The 17,758-nt window shown below is 45.2% G+C and overlaps 1 protein-coding gene across 1 annotated transcript; it reads left to right on the top strand.

Moving 5' to 3' along the window:
* The first annotated feature begins 408 nt into the window (after positions 1-408).
* On the top strand, positions 409-5,466 carry LOC119292057. Its single transcript, XM_037570888.1, has 5 exons — positions 409-692; positions 1,189-2,966; positions 3,651-3,797; positions 3,885-4,053; positions 4,156-5,466. Exons 1-5 carry the CDS (start codon positions 431-433, stop codon positions 5,160-5,162), a joined length of 3,363 nt encoding a protein of 1,120 aa, XP_037426785.1. The 5' UTR covers positions 409-430; the 3' UTR covers positions 5,163-5,466.
* Positions 5,467-17,758: the final 12,292 nt, after the last annotated feature.

Raw genomic sequence — 17,758 nt, 5'->3', positions numbered from 1 at the left:
TGTCAAGGATTATGGAAAAAATTACATGCTACTAGAAAGGAAATCAAATCGAAATCCAAACCACAACTCCAGTAAAAAAACCATGCTATGATAAAAAAATAATTAAGTATTTTTTAAGAAAAAATATTTGTGCGTAAACCAATTTTTTTGACTTTTTTTGAGTGGGCAAGTCTTGACTTTTTTTTTCTTGAGACAAACAAGTCTTCACATTTTTCTTTGAGGGGGACACGTTTTGACATTTGTGAGCGTTCCGGGCGCACCAACTTCACGGGCCGTCAGGCCCAGCTTCTCTCCGGACCCCTCAAAAGAAAAAAAGTCCGACCCGATCCACCAAACCCACACTCCACACCTTGCCGACGCGAGACGCGCACTCTACCTTCGCACCGAGCAGCAGCCGCATCCATCCGCAGCCCGGCGTCGACACGACACGATGGCGTACTCTGGCGATCGCCGGCCCTCCCCGCCCCCGCCCCCGCAGCCGCACGCGCCCCTCTCCTACCTCTCCCCGTCCGCGGCGCCCTTCACCGTGGGCCGTGCCCGCGGGGCCGCGGCCCCCGATCCGGTCCCCAACGCCCCCGCTAACCCTAGCCCCTACCCCGACCTCCCCACCGCGCCGTCGCTCTACGACTCCTGGGTCGAGCCTCCCGCGAGCTACATGGATCTGGAGGCCGGCGCGGCGGCCGGGTACCGAGGTGAGCCGACGCCTTCTTCTCCCGTTACCTGGGCCGTAGAATTGTGCTTCGTGGTTTGTTAATTTTGATTGATGTGTTCATGGAGGCGATAATTGGTTACACACATACCCTGCGTCTTGGGATCTCAGACATGTTGAGTAATTTGTAATTTTGCGAAATATATTACTCCCTCCGATCCGAATTAATTGACGCAGCCTCTATACAATGTAAAATGGACACTGTATAGAGGCTGCATCATTTAATTTGGATCAGAGGGAGTAGTAGATTGAGTTACTTTTGGAATTTGAGAGAGACAACAATTAATTGCACTCACGTGTATGGGTAAGCTGGTCATGAACCATGATATTATCTAGATGCTTCTAACTGTTCATCTTAATAGTGTTGTCTTGTAATTTTAGTGTCCATATGTGGAGGACAACACATTGCAGTAATGCCTAGTTGTATAGCATGGATTAAACTTATATCGTTACCTAATGCCACCTACCAAATTATGCAGGTTTTGCTAATTCTGATGGGTTTCTGGTTTCTGAGAACACACACAATGGCTTATACACTGGGAATCACTTTGGTACCAACATGCAGCCACATTCCTTCACAACATGCAGCTCCGAGTGGATGGAAGAGAAGTACCCTGGAATTTACCAAAGAACGTCAAAGGCCCTCCCAAGTGATTTTGGGTCATCAGTTATCCATCAGCCTTCCGTGTCTCCTAACGTGTTTGCTTGCTTAGATAAAAAACCCTGTTCCGCACCTCAGCCCGTGAATCAGCATTCCCCGTATTCTGCTTATGATAACTACACGGCACATCTTCCATCATCCTCAACATATCCATTGGATTACAACCTGTCCATGCCACCTGTTTCTGTCTCACCTGAAGTATGTGCTACAACAAAATCATTGTCACCCACAACAGACGGCCATATATTGGAAAATGCATTTTCCTCACCATATATGAACCCTTGCAGATTAAATCTTGATTATTTTGACACCATGCAGAATGAACAGAAAGACCTCTTTGGACATCAGACTGCTTATAAACCTTATGGTGACTGGAGTAACTCTGATAATGGTACGAGAATTATGGGAAGCTATCCACTTAGTAGACGTGGAGTTGGAGAGAACTATCCTTTGGGTGAGAGTTCAGAAACTGGGAGGCCTGTGCAGCCAGGAACCTATCCACTTAATAGACATGGAGTTGGAGAGAACTATCTTTCAGGTGACACTTCTGAATCTGGGAGACCTGTGCAGCCTTCATCAGAAGTGAAGTCTGGTTTCAAGAGCTTACAAGGATCATGTTCCAATGTGTCCCCTTCAGAACATGCATTTTCTCAGCCTCGTGACCTTTTCATTGAGCCACTTGAAGTAAATAATCCTGTTGTTGACTCTCCTTGTTGGAAAGGGACACCAACTGTACAGCAGTCATCATTTGGTGTGAAAAATGATGAAGCTCCTTTTTCTGCTAATGGCTCAGATGACCTGCATGATTTGCACCAAAGCAAGAAGCTTTCTGAGTTTGGTCCAAGTAATTCTGTGTTATTTCCCAAGCGTCATGATACATCAAATCCCGAGAATGATTCATGTGTACCTTACTATGCAAACTATCTTTCTTCATTCAGTCTGCCTTCAGGGTGTAAAATATCTGAAAGTCATAGTGATGCACAACGACCCAATGTTGGGGATTTCGATGGTATGGCTAGGTCTAGCCACCCTAGTTATGTATCTGTAGATCAAGGCACCAGAAGAGAAAAACATGTGATCTGTAAGACAGGAGACAATTCCGGAAATGGGGTAACACCAGGTCAACAGGGAGGTATTTTTCTTGGCAAAAGAACATTTGAACCCATAGTGTTAGGCAGAGATTTCGCCAGTCATGTTGTGGTTATGAATGAAGATTCTGGTAAGAAAGTTTCAAGCAATGTTGACGCAGCTCCAATTGCAAAGGCTAGGAGTTTAACGAAAGAAAGTCTACAAGGAAATACTTGTGTCCATAAAGATGTGGCAACATTGGAAAGTCTGTACTCGGAGATGCCTATGAAGATAGGTCTGGAGCATTTAACCCATTGCAGTGCTGGTGTTGAGGAGTCGGTGAAGATATCTTCAGAAAAAGTTACCAGCAGATCCAAGACTCAGGAAGACTTAATCAAGTCAATTTATAATTTCTCAGTAGTGCTTCTATCTACTTGCGATGGCGGTTATGAGTTGGAGGAATCTGAACATGCACTTGTTCAATCTACAATACACAATCTCAGTTCTTTGAGTTCCAAGATAAGCAAGGTATGGCTGTATGATACAAAATCACCATTGTCAGGTATCACCAACTTGATTAAGTTATGCTTTCATGAATACTACGTACTACTATAAAGTTACTTTGTATGACTTGTACTACATTCATTGAACTTGTGATTCAAGAATTAAAAGATGTACATTACAACCTGGCAAGTATTCAAGTTTTCTCACTTGTATATAAGCGGTATGGCTGATATGAATGCTTATTGTTCACTTTGACTAGTTGCATGTTTTTGCTACCCCTGGTATTTTCGTACTAAGCATGACTAAGCTTCCATTTTTAGTAGTGATATGGTTTTTGGTTCATGATAACTGAGATCATGTCCACTATTTGCTGAAACGTTATATCATTCTTGCTTTCTTTGAGCAGTGTTAACAGCTGCTGATATTGCTTTACAGCATCCGTTGTTTGGCTGAACATTGTTCAGGCCGACTAGTTAATTAACATCATGGTCTGTATGCTAGCTGTACAAAGCTAATGCCCTGGCCAGGAATTTTCATTTATTTGACCCATCTTTTAATAATCATTCGGCAAGGGTCCACTTTTGGATCCACTTGAAATTTGTCATTAAGTAACATAATATTAAATTCACTTGTGTTTCTATACAAATATGAAAACGGCCGTGAAATTATTGGTTGACTCATTTTGGTTTGTGTACTTTCATGTGCAAGGCTGCATTAAAAAATGATGATGTAAATGGAAACTGCTGCCAAACAAAATCAGATACAAGGTGCCATGGAAAGAATCATCAGCCTCAGAAGTTTGATGGACTTGACTGGGAGAACATTGGTGCAGATTTTAAAACATTTATTTTGGAGGTAGTGCTTCATTACTTAGGAATGTGTTAGGTATCTGCTATCCTCTCGATCATCGAACTTATACTATTGCCATCTTCTTGCGTGCAGGATCTTACTAAACTTCCAGAAGAGAATGTCATTGGTGATACTAAAGATGCACAAATGCTGATATATAAGAATCTATGGATTGAAGCTGAAGCTTCCATGTGTAAACTCAAGTATGAACTGCAACTTGCCCGCATGAAACTTGCGACAAAACATTGCAATCAGCAAACAGGTTAGTGCTTCTGTCTGTACGTGTGTAGCAAGTAAGTGTGCCTTAATTTATCTGGATAATTCGTAACATTCACGTACTCCTGTGTGTTGAATAATCTTGTAGCTGCAGCACCTGCCGATTCATTAGAAGCCAAAGCCTCTAACCTGCCCAACAAGAACTCTTTGTGTTTTGAAGGGATTGCTGATTCTAGCAAACAACAAAACCATGTGAAAGAGCGCAATATCGGCAGTGCTGCCTTGCTGCCTCAGGGAGGTGATAAGGTTGATGCTGATGTCTTTGCTCGACTGAAAGTTCTGAAGCTCCGTGATGAGAGTATAAATTGCTCCCGTCAGGTCAATGCTGAGCTGCAGAAGGGAACAAGTAATTATAACAGGACAGATGTTGTTGATGACACTATTTTTGATAATGCTGTTGATGATAGGATAACTTCTTTAGTGGAGGACATCATCAAAGAGCGTTCAGAGGCAAGCAGCAGTGAAGGTGGCGAGGCTGATGGTGCTACCATTGCTGCACCTAATGATTTCATGAGCTTTAATAACAATACAAGATCATTGGATGAGGACACCAACATAGAGCAGCTAGAATCTAGTGAAAGCAAAGTTCATGGTGCTTTTATGGCCAAGCTCAAGGATTTGATGTGCTGTAGTGATGATGTAAGCTCATCAAACGAGGGCAATGCTCATCAGCTCCAAACACCAAGCAAGAATGAATTTGGTCAGCTTGAAGACGTGGTTATGGCCAGGCTGCAAGTCCTGAAAAGACGCGAAGATAACAATAGCAGCGTTGTGAATGAGGGACAAGAGGTTTTCCATTCCGATGATTGGGCAGGTCACTTTGAAACAAAACGACTTGGTCGAGGGGTGCAAGATGAGCTGATCCAGAAGACTGATTTGCCTGATGACGCTGGGTCCAGGGCCCAATCTGATGAAGCGGATAGCAAAACCGCAAGCCAATATGTCAGTGCATTGCTTGAAGAGCCCCGTGCTGTCTCAGCACCGGCGGAACCTGCAAGTGCGCAAATGCATGACGAGCAGCTGAGCAGCTCACCGCCGGAATGGGAGCACGTGCTGAAGGAGGATTTCTTCCTCCCAGGAAACCATTTGAAGTGAAAGGCACCTGCTCGCCCCTTGGTTTGATTTGAAAATCCTGTGTGTTGTATATATATGTTATTAACTTAAAGTAATATGCGAGCCGGAGATTGCGACATAAGTTGCAGGATCAACCGTCGTAGTACGTGGTTGCTAAAACTGAAGCTTCATGTAGAAAATAATCTCAACTCATGGCTCATACTGAGCTTTCTGTAAATACACGCTGTGCGTCCTATCTGGTTGTATGCTTTGGAAGGATCGTCATGCACTTCACTTGACACCTATATTATCGTAACATGAATTGATTGTGTGTGTGCTATGCTTACATTTGTTCCTTTTGATTATCTTTCCGATTCTCCAGATGTGCCTCTGAATATCTTTTCGGCCCAATTTGGTGTGTTCAATCCAGCAGTTTGGCTGTTGAGGAGTATAAAAAATGGGTGGGCCAACTACATTGGTTCTTTCAGACGAGGTTGTTCATGAGTTGACACCTGCTTTTGTGATTCCACGACTCTTTCAGTGGTGTAATCACCAATGATGCAATCCATGTATATAAGTAATCCATATGTAAAGAAATATAAGAGCATTTAGATCAATATTCCTTCTGTAAAGAAATGTAAGAGCATTTAGATCAATATTCCTTTTGTAAAGAGTGTTTACATCGCAAGTATCTTAGCCTATGTTACTGTTTTTGGTCTATGAACACCTGCTTCTCCCCCCTTCCTCTACCTAGCGACACACTCCGTGATGTTGAGACCTCCAGCTTGGACGGCCAGCAATTTCTTTTTTCTTTTTGCGAGAAAACTTTCTAATCTATTTTTCTTCAACCATGATAATATAACGAACACTAGAAATAATAAAAATTACATCCAGATTCATAGACCACCTAGTGACGACTACAAGGACTAAAGCGAGCCGAAGACGCACCGCCGTCATCGCCCCTCCATCATCAGAGTCGGGCACAACTTGTTGTAGTAGACAGTCGGGAAGTCATCGTGCTAAGGCCCCATAGGACAAACGCATCAGAACAGCAACCGCCGTTGATGAAGAATAACATAGATCGAAAGGATCCAATCCAAAGACACACAAACATAGACGAACAATGACGAGATCCGAGCAAATCCATCAAAGATAGATCCACCAGAGACACACCTTCACACTGCCGAAACGGGGGCTAGGTGGGAGACCTTTATTCCATTTTTAGGGAGCCGCCGTCGTCTCGTCTTTACTGAGCAGGACACAAACCCTAACAAAACAGAAATGAACGATAAAAATCGAAGCCCTCCCACCGGCCCTTGCCAGGATCCACCACGCCCTCATGGCCCTAGGGCCATCGAAGACGAGGCGGACCTGTGGCGGCGCTGGCGAGAGGCGGGAATCCTAGCTTTTGTTTGGAGGAGGAGGCAGCGGCTTGTGGCTCCTAGACGGCCAGCCATTTCGATGTTGTATTTTTGCCTCGTTTTTCAAAAGCATTTTAGATCGATTTTGTTTTTTTACCATGTTTCCCACAAATATTATCCGGTGATGAAACTTTGCAAGTAATCAAAACATTAGTCAATATTTGGCACACAAAAATATTAGTTTTTTTTACTGTTCATCCAAGCTCATGTGAGCTCGGGATTAGAACATCCACGTCCACTCATACACCCCATTCATGGGCCACAGAGGATTCCAACGAAATATGCACTTGTCCCATGCCAAATACACCTGGGGGTTCATCTCCTTTACTTGGTCCACTGCGTCTTCACTAATGTGAGCTGCAGCTGTGACATTGACACTTCCTTGAGAGGCAGTTGAAATGACCGGTGAGGTCGAGTAGAGGGGGTGTGGGATAGGTGACATTTTTTTAAGTTTTTCTTTGCACGTTTGGAAATGCGGATAAAGTAAGTGTATGGGAAAGTGGTTTCACTGTATTTCCGTGCCACACATGCTACTATTTTGTCCATATTTTCCCATGTATGTGGGGCATGAAGGGAGCTAGATCCCTTATACGTGCCAACCATGGTTTCCTTAAGAAGAAACCGTGTGACTACCAAAAATGGAGGAATTGAGGGCTTGTGAGACAAGAAGATCAAGAAGAAAGACAAGGGCCACCGACCAGACCCCTATATAAGGGCTTTCCTCGCAACAAGAAGGGGACCTTCAATCGCTCTAGAAACCCTAGAAGTGTAGTTTAGCACATTAGTAGATCCAATATATGCATTATGTCGAGATCATCCACCTCCATCTTAGGTGAGTTGACCTCCAACTCACCGGATACGCCATAGTACACCCATTGTAACTTGTTGATGATACAATCTCATATAAGTAGGAGTAAGGCTATAACTCACCACACAACGACCGAACCCGGATAAAACTTGTGCCCCTTGTCCACTGATAACCTGAGGTTGTTGGGGAACGTAGTAATTTCAAAAAAATTCCTACGCACACGCAAGATCATGGTGATGCATAGCAACGAGAGGGGAGAGTGTGTCCACGTACCCTCGTAGACCGAAAGCGGAAGCGTTATGACAACGCGGTTGATGTAGTCGTACGTCTTCACGATCCGACAAATCCAAGCACCGAACGTACATCGCCTCCGAGGTCAGCACACGTTCAGCTCGATGACGATCCCCGGACTCCGATCCAGCAGGGTGTCGGGGATGAGTTCCGTCAGCACGACGGCGTGGTGACGATGATGATGTTCTACCGACGCAGGGCTTCGCCTAAGCACCGCAACGATACGACCGAGGTGGAATATGGTGGAGGGGGGCACCGCACACGGCTAAGGAACGATCACGAAGATCAACTTGTGTGTTATGGGGTGCCCCCTGCCCCCGTATATAAAGGAGGGAGGGGGAGGTGCGGCCGGCCCCTAGGGGTGCGCCTGGAGGAGTCCTACTTGTTGGGGAACGTAGCAGAAATTCAAAAAATTTCCTACGAAACACCAAGATCTATCTATGGAGAGACCAGCAACGAGTAGAAAGGGAGAGTGCATCTACATACCCTTGTAGATCGCTAAGCGGAAGCGTTCGAGTGAACGGGGTTGATGGAGTCGTACTCGTCGTGATTCAGATCACCGATGATCAAGTGCCGAACGGACGGCACCTCCGCGTTCAACACACGTACAGCCCGGTGACGTCTCCCACGCCTTGATCCAGCAAGGAGAGAGGGAGAGGTTGAGGAAGACTCCATCCAACAGCAGCACAACGGCGTGGTGGTGGTGGAGGAGCGTGGCAATCCTGCAGGGCTTCGCCGAGCACCTACGGGAGAGGAGATGTGTCACGGGAGGGAGAGGGAGGCAACCAAAGGCCTTAGGTATGATTGCTCCTCCTTTTCCCCACTATATATAGGGCCAAGGGAGAGGGGGAGGGCGCAGCCTTGCCCCCTCCTCCAAGGAAGGGGTGCGGCTAAGGATGGGGAGGAGTCCATCCTCCCCAAGGCACCTCGGAGGTGCCTTCCCCCTTTAGGACTCTTCCCTCTCCAAGTTTCCTTGCGCATGGGCCTCTTGGGGCTGGTGCCCTTGGCCCATGTAGGCCAAGGCGCACCCCCTACAGCCCATGTGGCCCCCCGGGGCAGGTGGCCCCACCCGGTGGGCCCCCGGGACCCTTCCGGTGGTCCCGGTACAATACCGATGACCCCGAAACTTGTCCCGATTACCGAAACAGGACTTCCTATATATAAATCTTTACCTCCGGACCATTCCGGAACTCCTCGTGACGTCCGGGATCTCATCCGGGACTCCGAACAACATTCGGTAACCACATACAAGCTTCCTTTATAACCCTAGCGTCATCGAACCTTAAGTGTGTAGACCCTACGGGTTCGGGAGACATGCAGACATGACCGAGACGTTCTCCAGTCAATAACCAACAGCGGGATCTGGATACCCATGTTGGCTCCCACATGTTCCACGATGATCTCATCGGATGAACCACGATGTCAAGGACTTAATCAATCCCGTATACAATTCCCTTTGTCTAGCGGTATTTTACTTGCCCGAGATTCGATCGTCGGTATCCAATACCTTGTTCAATCTCGTTATCGGCAAGTCACTTTACTCGTTCCGTAACACATCATCCCGTGATCAAATCCTTGGTCACATTGCGCATATGATGATGTCCTACCGAGTGGGCCCAGAGATACCTCTCCGTTTACACGGAGTGACAAATCCCAGTCTCGATCCGCATAAAACAATAGATACTTTCGGAGATACCTGTAGTGCACCTTTATAGTCACCCAGTTACGTTGTGACGTTTGGTACACCCAAAGCACTCCTATGGTATCCGGGAGTTATACGATCTCATGGTCAAAGGAAGAGATACTTGACATTCGCAAAGCTCTAGCAAATGAACTACTCGATCTTTTGTGCTAGTCTTAGGATTGGGTCTTGTCCATCACATCATTCTCCTAATGATGTGATCCCGTTATCAACGACATCCAATGTCCATAGTCAGGAAACCATGACTATCTGTTGATCACAACGAGCTAGTCAACTAGAGGCTCACTAGGGACATATTGTGGTCTATGTATTCACACGTGTATTACGATTTCCGGATAATACAGTTATAGCATGAATAAAAGACAATTATCATGAACAAGGAAATATAATAATAATACTTTTATTATTGCCTCTAGGGCATATTTCCAACAGTCTCCCACTTGCACTAGAGTCAATAATCTAGTTCACATCGCCATGTGATTAACACTCACAGGTCACATCGCCATGTGACTAATACCCAAGAGTTTACTAGAGTCAGTAGTCTAGTTCACATCACTATGTGATTAACACTCAATGAGTTTTATGTTTGATCATGTTGCTTGTGAGAGAGGTTTTAGTCAACGGTCTGAACCTCTCAGATCCGTGTGTGCTTTACAAATCTCTATGTCATCTCCTAGATGCAGCTACCACGCTCTATTTGGAGCTATTCCAAACAACTGTTCTACTTGGAGCTATTCTAAATTATTGCTCCATTATATGTATCCGGTCTCTCTACTCAGAGCTATCCGGATAGGTGTCAAGCTTGCATCGTCGTAACCTTTACGACGAACTCTTTTACCACCTCCATAATCGAGAAAATTCCTTAGTCCACTAGTTACTAAGGATAACTTTGACCGCTGTCCTGTGAGCCATTCTTGGATCACTCTTGTACCCCTTGACTGACTCATGGCAAGGCACACTTCAGGTGCGGTACACAGCATAGCATACTGAAGAGCCTACGTCTTAAGCATAGGGGACGACCTTCGTCCTTTCTCTCTATTCTGCCGTGGTCGAGCTTTAAGTCTTAACTCCGTACCTTACAACTCAGGCAAGAACTCCTTCTTTGACTGGTCCATCTTGAACACCTTCAAGATCATGTCAAGGTATGTGCCCATTTGAAAGTATTATTAAGCATTTTGATCTATCCTTATAGATCTTGATGCTCAATGTTCAAGTAGCTTAATCCAGGCTTTCCATTGAAAAACACTTTCAAAATAACCCTATATGCTTTCCAGAAATTCTACGTCATTTCTGATCAACAATATGTCAACAACATATACTCATCAGAAATTCTATAGTGCTCCCACTCACTTCTTTGGAAAATACAAGTTTCTCATAAACTTTGTACAAACCCAAATTTTTTGATCATCATCAAAGCATACATTCCAACTCCGAGATGCTCACTCCAGTCCTTAGAAGGATTGCTGGAGCTTTGCATACTTATTAGCATCTTTCGGGATTAACAAAACCTTCCGGTTGTATCACATACAACCTTTCCTCATTAAAATCATCGAGGAAACAATGTTTTGACATCCTATCTGCAAGATTTCATAAATAATGCAGTAATCGCTAATATAATTCCAACAGACTCTTAGCATCGCTACGAGTGAGAAAATCTCATCGTAGTCAACTCCTTGAACTTGTCGGAAAACATCTTAACGACAAGTCGAGCTTTCTTAATGGTGACATTTACCATCCTTGTCCGTCTTCCTTTTGAAATCCATCTGTACTCATTAGCCTTACGACCATCGAGCCGTTCTGCCAAAGTCTACACTTTGTTTTCATACATGGATCCTCTCTCGGATTTTATGGCCTCAAGCCATTTATCGGAATCCGGGCCCACCATCGCTTCTCCATAGCTCGTAGGTTCATTGTTGTCTAGCAACATGACCTTCAAGACAGGATTACGTACCACTCTGAAGTAGTACGCATCCTTGTCATCCTACGAGGTTTGGGAGTGACTTGATTCGAAGTTTCATGATCAATATCATAAGCTTCCACTTCAATTGGTGTAGGTGCCACAGGAACAACTCCCTGTGCCCTGTCACACACTAGTTGAAGAGACGGTTCAATAACCTCATCAAGTCTCCACCATCCTCCCACTCAATTTTCGAGAGAAACTTTTCCTCAAGAAAGGACCCGATTCTAGAAACAATCCATATTGCTTTCGGATCTGAATTAGGAGGTATACCCAACTGTTTTGGGTTTCCTATGAAGATGCATTTTATCCGCTTTGGGTTCGAGCTTATCAACCTGAAACTTTTTCATATAAGCGTCGCAGCCCCAAACTTTTAAGAAACGACAACTTAGGTTTCTCTAAACCATAATTCATACGGTGTCATCTCATCGGAATTACATGGTGCCCTATTTAAAGTGAATGTGGTTGTCTCTAATGCCTAACCCATGAACGATAATGGTAATTCGATAAGAGACATCATGGTACGCACCATATCCAATAGGGTGCAACTATGATGTTCGGACACACCATCACACTATGGTGTTCCAGGCGGTATTAATTGCGAAACAATTTCCACAATGTCTTAATTGTGTGCCAAAACTCGTAACTCAGATATTCATCTCTATGATCATATCATAGACATTTTATCCTCTTGTCACAATGATCTTCTACTTCACTCTGAAATTATTTGAACCATTCAATAATTCAGACTTGTGTTTCATCAAGTAAATATACTCAACATCTACTCAAATCATCTGTGAAGTAAGAACATAACGATATTCACTGCATGCCTCAGCACTCATTGGACTGCACACATCAAAATGTGTTACTTCCAAAAAGTTGCTATCTTGTTCCATCTTACTGAAAACGAGGCTTTTCAGTCATCTTGCCCATGTGGTATGATTTGCATATCTCAAGTGATTCAAAATCAAATGAGTCCAAACGATCCATCTGCATGGAGTTTCTTCATGCGTATACACCAATAGACATGGTTCGCATGTATCAAATTTTTCTAAAATGAGTGAGTCCAAAGATCCATCAACATGGAGCTTCTTCATGCGTTTTACACCAATATGACTTACATGGCAGTGCCACAAGTAAGTGGTACTATCATTACTATCTTATATCTTTTGGCATGAAAATGTGTATCACTACGATCGAGATTCAATAAACCATTCCTTTAGGTGCAAGAGCACTTATTCAGGTTTAATACTAATCTTGATGGTAGAGGGAGCGTGCAATCTTTGATCACATCAAACTTGGAAACACTTCCAACACATATCGTCAGCTCACCTTTAGCTAGTCTCCGTTTATTCCGTAGCTCTTTATTTCGAGTTACTAACACTTAGCAACCGAACCGGTATCTTAATACCCTGGTGCTACTAGGAGTACTAGTAAAGTACACATTAACATAATGTATATCCAATATACTTCTATCGACTTTGCCAGCCTTCTTATCTACCAAGTATCTAGGATAATTCTGCTCCAGTGGTTGTTCCCCTTATCACAGAAGCACTTAGTCTCGGGTTTGGGTTCAACCTCGGGTTTCTTCATTGGTGCAGCAGATGATTTGCCGTTTCATGAAGTATCCCTTCTTGCCCTTGCCCTTCTTGAAACTAGAGGTTTCACCAACCATCAACAATTGATGCTCCTTCTTGATTTCTACTTTCGCGGTGTCAAACAACGCGAATGCCTCAAGGATCATCATCTCTATCCTTGATATGTTATAGTTCATCACGAAGCTCTAGCAGCTTGGTGGCAATGACTTTGGGGAAACATCACTATCTCATCTGGAAGATCAACTCCCACTTGATTCAAGTGATTGTTGCACTCAGACAATCTGAGCACAAGCTCAACGATCGAGCTTTTCTCCCTTACTTTGTAGGCTAAGAAAATCGTCGGAGGTCTCATACCTCTTGACGTGGGCACGAGCCTGAAATCCCAATTTCAGCCCTCGAAACATCTCATATGTTCCGCGATGTTTCGAAAAACGTCTTTGGTGCCTTAATTCCAAACTGTTTAACTGAACTATCACGTAGTTATCAAAACGTGTATGTCCGATGTTCACAACATCCACAAACGACGTTTGGGGTTCAGCACACTGAGCGGTGCATTAAGGACATGAGCTTTCTAGTGTCCGCATAATCGCTACTGTCAACTTTCAACTATATTTTCTCTAGGAACATATCTAAAACAGTAGAACTAAAGCGCGAGCTACGACATAATTTGCAAAAAGGTCTTTTGACTATGTTCAAGATAATTAAGTTCATCTTATGAACTCCCACTTAGATAGACATCCCTCTGGTCATCTAAGTGATCACATGATCCGAGTCAACTAGGCCGTGTCCGATCATCACGTGAGACGGACTAGTCATCATCGGTGAACATCTTCATGTTGATCATATCTACGATACGACTCATGCTCGACCTTTCGGTCTCCGTGTTCCGAGGCCATGTCTGCACATTCTAGGCTCGTCAAGTTAACCCTAAGTGTTTTTGCTGTGTAAAACTGTCTTACACCCGTTGTATGTGAACGTAAGAATCCATCACACCCGATCATCACGTGGTGCTTAGAAGCGACGAACTGTAGCAACGGTGCACAGTTAGGGGAGAACACTTCTTGAAATTTTGTAAGGGATCATCTTATTTACTACCGTCGTCCTAAGTAAACAAGATGCATAAACATGATAAACATCACATGCAATCAAATAGTGACATGATATGGCCAATATCATTTTGCTCCTTTTGATCTTCATCTTCGGGGCTCCATGATCATCATCGTCACCGGCATGACACCATGATCTCCATCATCATGATCTCCATCATCGTGTCTTCATGAAGTTGTCACGCCAACGACTACTTCTACTTCTATGGCTAACGCGTTTAGCAATAAAGTAAAGTAATTTACATGGCATTGTTCAATGACACGCAGGTCATACAATAAATAAAGACAACTCCTATGGCTCCTGCCGGTTGTCATACTCATCGACATGCAAGTCGTGAATCCTATTACAAGAACATGATCAAACTCATACATCACATATATCATTCATCACATCCTTTTGGCCATATCACATCACAAAGCATACCCTGCAAAAACAAGTTAGACGTCCTCTAATTGTTGTTTGCATGTTTTACGTGGCTGCTATGGGTTTCTAGCAAGAACGTTTCTTACCTACGCAAAACCACAACGTGATATGCCAATTGCTATTTACCCTTCATAAGGACCCTTTTCATCGAATCCGTTCCGACTAAAGTGGGAGAGACTGGCACCCGCTAGCCACCTTATGCACCAAGTGCATGTCAATCGGTGGAACCTGTCTCACGTAAGAGTACGTGTAAGGTCGGTCCGGGCCGCTTCATCCCACAATACCGTCGAAACAAGATTGGACTAGTAACGGTAAGCATATTAAACAAAATCAACGCCCACAACTACTTTGTGTTCTACTCGTGCAAAGAATCTACGCAATAGACCTAGCTCATGATGCCACTGTTGGGGAACGTAGCAGAAATTCAAAAAATTTCCTACGAAACACCAAGATCTATCTATGGAGAGACCAGCAACGAGTAGAAAGGGAGAGTGCATCTACATACCCTTGTAGATCGCTAAGCGGAAGCGTTCAAGTGAACGGGGTTGATGGAGTCGTACTCGTCGTGATTCAGATCACCGATGATCAAGTGCCGAACGGACGGCACCTCCGCGTTCAACACACGTACAGCCCGGTGACGTCTCCCACGCCTTGATCCAGCAAGGAGAGAGGGAGAGGTTGAGGAAGACTCCATCAAACAGCAGCACAACGGCGTGGTGGTGGTGGAGGAGCGTGGCAATCCTGCAGGGCTTCGCCGAGCACCTACGGGAGAGGAGATGTGTCACGGGAGGGAGAGGGAGGCAACCAAAGGCCTTAGGTATGATTGCTCCTCCTTTTCCCCACTATATATAGGGCCAAGGGAGAGGGGGAGGGCGCAGCCTTGCCCCCTCCTCCAAGGAAGGGGTGCGGCTAAGGATGGGGAGGAGTCCATCCTCCCCAAGGCACCTCGGAGGTGCCTTCCCCCTTTAGGACTCTTCCCTCTCCAAGTTTCCTTGCGCATGGGCCTCTTGGGGCTGGTGCCCTTGGCCCATGTAGGCCAAGGCGCACCCCCTACAGCCCATGTGGCCCCCCGGGGCAGGTGGCCCCACCCGGTGGGCCCCCGGGACCCTTCCGGTGGTCCCGGTACAATACCGATGACCCCGAAACTTGTCCCGATTACCGAAACAGGACTTCCTATATATAAATCTTTACCTCCGGACCATTCCGGAACTCCTCGTGACGTCCGGGATCTCATCCGGGACTCCGAACAACATTCGGTAACCACATACAAGCTTCCTTTATAACCCTAGCGTCATCGAACCTTAAGTGTGTAGACCCTACGGGTTCGGGAGACATGCAGACATGACCGAGACGTTCTCCAGTCAATAACCAACAGCGGGATCTGGATACCCATGTTGGCTCCCACATGTTCCACGATGATCTCATCGGATGAACCACGATGTCAAGGACTTAATCAATCCCGTATACAATTCCCTTTGTCTAGCGGTATTTTACTTGCCCGAGATTCGATCGTCGGTATCCAATACCTTGTTCAATCTCGTTATCGGCAAGTCACTTTACTCGTTCCGTAACACATCATCCCGTGATCAAATCCTTGGTCACATTGCGCATATGATGATGTCCTACCGAGTGGGCCCAGAGATACCTCTCCGTTTACACGGAGTGACAAATCCCAGTCTCGATCCGCATAAAACAATAGATACTTTCGGAGATACCTGTAGTGCACCTTTATAGTCACCCAGTCACGTTGTGACGTTTGATACACCCAAAGCACTCCTACGGTATCCAGGAGTTATACGATCTCATGGTCAAAGGAAGAGATACTTGACATTCGCAAAGCTCTAGCAAATGAACTACTCGATCTTTTGTGCTAGTCTTAGGATTGGGTCTTGTCCATCACATCATTCTCCTAATGATGTGATCCCGTTATCAACGACATCCAATGTCCATAGTCAGGAAACCATGACTATCTGTTGATCACAACGAGCTAGTCAACTAGAGGCTCACTAGGGACATATTGTGGTCTATGTATTCACACGTGTATTACGATTTCCGGATAATACAGTTATAGCATGAATAAAAGACAATTATCATGAACAAGGAAATATAATAATAATACTTTTATTATTGCCTCTAGGGCGTGGTGACGATGATGATGTTCTACCGACGCAGGGCTTCGCCTAAGCACCGCAACGATACGACCGAGGTGGAATATGGTGGAGGGGGGCACCGCACACGGCTAAGGAACGATCACGAAGATCAACTTGTGTGTTATGGGGTGCCCCCTGCCCCCGTATATAAAGGAGGGAGGGGGAGGTGCGGCCGGCCCCTAGGGGTGCGCCTGGAGGAGTCCTACTCCCACCGGGAGTAGGACTCCCCCCTCTTGCCTTGTAGGAGAAGGAAAGGGGGAAGGGGAAAGAGGAAAGGGGGGCGCCGCCCCCCCTTCCTTGTCCTATTCGGACTAGAGGGGGAGGGGGCGCGCGGCCTGCCCTGGCCGGCCCTCCTCTTCTCCCTTAGGGCCCAATGTAGGCCCATTAACCCCCCCCCCCCGGGGGGGGGGGGTTCCGGTAACCCCCGGTACTCCGGAAAAATCCTGATTTCTCCCGGAACAATTCTGATATCCAAATATAGGCTTCCAATATATCAATCTTTATGTCTCGACCATTTCGAGACTCCTCGTCATGTCCGTGATCACATCCGGGACTCCGAACAACCTTCGGTACATCAAAACATACAAACGCATAATGAAACTGTCATCGTAACTTTAAGCGTGCGGACCCTACGGGTTCGAGAACTATGTAGACATGACCTAGAACTGTTTCCGGTCAATAACCAATAGCGGAACCTGGATGCTCATATTGGCTCCTACATATTCTACGAAGATCTTTATCGGTCAAACCGCATAACAACATACGTTGTTCCCTTTGTAATCGATATGTTATTTGCCCGAGATTCGATCGTCGGTATCCAATACCTAGTTCAATCTCGTTACCGACAAGTCTCTTTACTCGTTACGTAATGCATCATTCCGTAACCAACTCATTGGCCACATTGCTTGCAAGGCTTATAGTGATGTGCATTACCGAGAGGGCCCAGAGATACCTCTCCGACAATCGGAGCGACAAAACCTAATCTCGAAATACGCCAACTCAACATCATCTTTGGAGACACCTGTAGAGCTCCTTTATAATCACCCAGTTACGTTGTGACGTTTGGTAGCACACAAAGTGTTCCTCCGGTAAACGGGAGTTGCATAATCTCATAGTTGTAGGAACTTTGTATAAGTCATGAAGAAAGCAATAGCAACATACTAAACGATCAAGTGCTAGGC

The sequence above is a fragment of the Triticum dicoccoides genome, chromosome 4B (assembly GCF_002162155.2).
Source record: "Triticum dicoccoides isolate Atlit2015 ecotype Zavitan chromosome 4B, WEW_v2.0, whole genome shotgun sequence".
Classification (NCBI taxonomy): domain Eukaryota; kingdom Viridiplantae; phylum Streptophyta; class Magnoliopsida; order Poales; family Poaceae; genus Triticum; species Triticum dicoccoides.
The sequence above is the reverse complement of the archived record's forward strand: the minus strand, read 5'-3'. Positions and strand labels throughout refer to the sequence as shown.